The sequence below is a fragment of the Zingiber officinale genome, chromosome 2A (genome assembly GCF_018446385.1).
Source record: "Zingiber officinale cultivar Zhangliang chromosome 2A, Zo_v1.1, whole genome shotgun sequence".
Taxonomy (NCBI): Eukaryota; Viridiplantae; Streptophyta; class Magnoliopsida; order Zingiberales; family Zingiberaceae; genus Zingiber; species Zingiber officinale.
Window position 1 is genome coordinate 79,433,836 of NC_055988.1, and position 4,577 is coordinate 79,438,412.

General features: G+C 43.8%; 1 protein-coding gene across 1 annotated transcript; it reads left to right on the top strand.

Moving 5' to 3' along the window:
- The first annotated feature begins 390 nt into the window (after positions 1-390).
- LOC122043722 (cytochrome P450 86B1-like) lies at positions 391-2,168 on the top strand. Its single transcript, XM_042604316.1, has one exon. The coding sequence runs from the start codon at positions 391-393 to the stop codon at positions 2,050-2,052; it is 1,662 nt and encodes a 553-aa protein (XP_042460250.1). The 3' UTR covers positions 2,053-2,168.
- Positions 2,169-4,577: the final 2,409 nt, after the last annotated feature.

The following is a 4,577-nucleotide window of genomic DNA, read 5'->3' on the forward strand; positions in this document are numbered from 1 at the left end:
TTATATGATAGCTTCTATAATTAATTTAAAGTGATTAAATTCATCATAAACACATTATAACAATATTATAACAATTAATTGATAGTTTTTATACTCGGTAGCATAATAGTGTTTTATCAAAGAATATTTTTAGAATAAAATTATTGAAGATGCATCCTTCTATTTTTTCTTTTTCTAAAATAAAAAGGATGTATTTATAACATGTGGGGGGCTCTTTAATTTTTGCCCAATTTTAATCTTCAGTCAATGGAACAGTTGGAAGGTTGTTTTCCGAGGTTAATGAATTAATTAGTTAATTAATTCATTAACCCACCTTAGCACCACCCTCCACGGCTATTTATTTTAATCCGATCTCGTGTGCTCTTTCCAAGCTGATCGATTAACGTGGCGATGGCAGTAAAGTCAGTGGCCGGTGCAAGTGGCGGCGCTGTGGTGGCGGCGGCGGCGGAGGCTTTGGCGGCGGGGTGGGCTGCGGCCCGCGAGCATGTGGGGGCGGTTGACTTGGCGGTGGCGTTGTTGGGCCTGTTCGTGTTCGGCGCCGCCGTGCAGCGGATCCGGTCCAAGGGCCCAATGCTGTGGCCGGTCCTCGGCATCATCCCCACCGTCTTCTTCCACCTCAACGATATCTACGAGTGGGCTACCGCCGTCGCCGTTAGCGCCGGAGGCACGTTCCCCTTCCGAGGCATGTGGTTCGGAAATTGCCACGGGGTGATCACCGTCGACCCTACCACCGTCGAGCACGTGCTCCGGACACGGTTCGCCAACTACCCGAAAGGCGCGTACTTCCGTGAGCGCTTCGGCGAACTGCTCGGCGACGGCATCTTCAACGCCGACGACCAGGCGTGGCGCGAACAGCGCCGAGCCGCCACGTCCGAGATACACTCCGCCCGCTTCGCTGCCTACTCCGCCGTCACAGTCGCCGACCTCGTCCGACGTAAACTTCTTCCCATCCTCTCCGCGGCGGCTGCCGGCGGCCATCCCGTCGATCTCCAGGAGCTCCTCCTGCGCTTTACGTTCGACAACATCTGCGCTGCTGGCTTCGGCGTCGATCTCGGATGCCTCGCGCCCAGCCTGCCGGAGGTCCCCTTCGCCCGCGCCTTGGAGGAGGCCACCGAGCTCTCGCTCTTCCGCTTCATCGTGCCGCCGTTCGTTTGGAAGCTGATGCGGCTTCTCGACGTCGGAACGGAGAGGCGGCTCAAGGTGGCGGTCCGGCTAGTGCATAAATTTGCCGAGAAGACCTTGGCGGACCGGCGGGAGGAGTTTGAGGCCGTGGCCGGAGGAGGCAACTTCTTCCACCGGTCCGACCTCCTGTCCAGGTTGATCGATGCCGGCGGCAACGGCGACGGGAACGGCGCCACCACGTATTCGAACAAATTCCTCAAAGACTTCTGCATCAGCTTCATCTTGGCTGGCCGCGACACCACCTCGGTGGCGCTTGCGTGGTTCTTCTGGTTGCTCTCCGAGCACCCCCGCGTGGAGTCGCGCGTCCTCCGCGAGATCGCCGGAATCATCAAGAACAGAGCAAAACAGAGCAGTACCCACGACGACGTCGTCTTCAGCGTGGAGGAGGTGAAGAAGATGGAGTACCTGCATGCCGCGATCTCGGAGGCGATGAGACTGTACCCTCCGGTGCCGGTAGACTTCAAGGAAGCACTGGAGGACGACGTGTTCCCGGACGGAACGGCGGTGCGGAAGGGCGGCAGGGTGATCTACTCCATCTACTCGATGGGGCGGATGGAGTCGATTTGGGGCGCAGACTGCAGGGAGTTCAAGCCGGAGAGATGGATGAAGGGCGGCGGTGACGGCGGTGGCACGGCGGGACTGGTGGCGGAGAGCCAGTTCAAGTACGCGGTGTTCAACGCCGGGCCCCGGGTCTGCGTGGGGAAGAGGTTCGCCTACATGCAGATGAAGATGGTGGCGGCGGCGATACTGACACGTTTCCGCGTGGCGGTGGTGGCGGGCCACCCGGTGGCGCCGAAGATGACCACCACCTTGTACATGAAGCACGGCCTCCGCGTCACCTTCGCCGAGAGAGAACGTCTCCTCGATTAATTACTTAATTAATTATTAATAATCATGTAGTTCTCTAATACATGCATTAAAAGTGTGATTAATATATTAAATAACATAGTTTTGCATGTGAGTTCGCATGATTTGTGCAATCAAAACTTGGTAGTGATATAAATTCTGATACATTAATTAATTACTAAATTAATTTTTAAATTTTAGAAAAAAATAGTGATTCTTTTTATCATTTTCCTTCCTAATTTTAAAATAATGTTTTATCTTTTTTTTTTATTTCAAAAATATCCTTCTTCCAATTTATAAAATATACAACTTTATTTAAAACTGCTTTACTTATAGTAAATTTAACCGAAACTATCAATAACTAAAAATTACTACAATTTCAAGTAGCTTTAATTAAAATTAAAATTGTTATAAATATTAAGTCGAATGATTTTGATTAAATTAGAAAATTTTTAATTAAAACATAATCATTTGTATATAATAATTTTGATAACGAAATAAGACTAATTTTATTTTAAGTTGGAGTAGTTTTATCTAAAATAAAATAAGCATAGTTTTAATAATTTTTTAAATTGTGACCCTCTTTTAATGATAACTAAAATATAAGATTTTTTTTTTCATTTTTACCCTTAATTTTTTATTATTTTATATTCTAATTATTAACCATGTCGACTCAACTAACTGAGCCAGTCGATACCCTGTTGACATCACATTTATGATGAAGTTAAAAGGTATTAATTTTAGAACTTTCAAACACTATTTAGATCATTCCAAACCATAAAGGATATTTCGTCGAGACATTGAGTGCCCGAGCTGCTGAGTTTGAGTGGGTTGTCAAAGGTTGTAATTTGAGGTCCTGTTAGAGAGAGAGAGAGCTCCTTCCTATACATATGTTTACAACCTCAATACCTATAATATATTATAAATCAACCCCAAAAGCTACAAAATCTTCAATATAGACTAATCTCTCATGCATTGTTTCCATTCAAATTTCTAACCATGTATATAAAATTCACCACCTCTCCCTGGTATCGCTAGCTCGTAAGGGGTGCAAGATGCTTCGGTTTCGTGTTGATCGTAGCCAATCGAAGTGAATGAAGCGATCGAAACCAAGGTGCATATATCTTCCCATTTATTGATTGCACTGTTTATTTTGCTTGGTGCTCCTTGTGCACATTTATTTATATTCATTCAATAGTTAATTATGGCAACAACAGTAGCCATTAATTAGGGTTTGTTAATGGATGCTGGATTTTATTTAAGATGTCGAACCGTAACACTATTTGATGGTCACTGTCCATCCCTATCTCTGAATAATAATGTATTGTACTCTGGCTATGGGGCTGTTTCCCTACAGAAGAAGAGAATGTGCAAGAAGCATATTTCATGGAGGGACCAAACAAGCTCAAGGATGAGCATTCAATGTCCTCTAATTCCTTCACCTAATTACAGCCCTGCATGTTGGATTTTTATCTGGCTATTATTTTGTAACATTCGAATTCATTATTGCATATGAGTTTACATGTATACATAGAATCTATTAATCCGTTCAGATTCATTGTTATTGATCCGGTTCGAGATAATGGAGGAGAGAACCACCAATGCGGGAGTTGGTGATAGGTCGGAGGTCTTCTATGTAGATCTCTATAGCGAGTAGAGAGGATTAGAATGAAAGTTAAGAAGGATTTTGACGTAGTTATTCGACGCTAAAGTGAGTTCCGATGATTGGAGAGGAAGGAGAGAAAAAAAAAATACTATCTTATTAGAAAGAAGTAACTGGAATTGTGTGCCACTATAAAAATTACATCAAATATTGACTAAATTTTCCGTCACAATTCCGTCGGTAACTTGGATTACTGACGGAATTTGTGACATCGGAAGTTATTGCGTCGGGAAGGGAATTTACCGACGGAAATGATATTCGGTCGGTATTTACCGACGAAAAATATAAATTTTCGTCGGTAATATTTAACGATAAAAATCTGCCCTGTCGGCAGGGAGGAGACGGAAGATAACAACAATTACCGACGGAAACCAACATTCCGTCGGTATATTGCCGACGGAACCCAACATTCTGTCCGTAATATCCCGACGGAATCATGATTTCCGTCGGCAATTACTGACAGAACGCAATATTCCGTTGGCAATTACCGATGAAACGCAATATTTGGTCGATAATTACCGACAGAATGTTGATTTTCGTCGGTAATTACCGACGGAATCATGGTTTCATCAGGATATTACCGACGGAAATAATCATTCAGTCGGTAATTTATCGATACACGACTGTATAAATTCGATATTTTACTGACGGAATCATTCTTTCCGTCGGAAATTACCAACGAAATCATGATTCCGTTGGTAATGTCTGCTAAAAAATTCAACAGCACCTCTCTTGTTTAGATGTTATCCTATATACAATTTTCACATAGCAACAAAATCATCACAAACGATGACAACACAAATACAAACCACACATAAATCACAATTCCTACAACACACTCACAACATACAAACAATCAAAATATCTAAAATTCAATATTAAACAC

Coding starts and splice junctions, on each gene's coding strand:
- LOC122043722 (XM_042604316.1), top strand. CDS start 391: ATGGCAGTAAAGTCAGTGGCCGGTGCAAGTGGCGGCGCTGTGGTGGCG.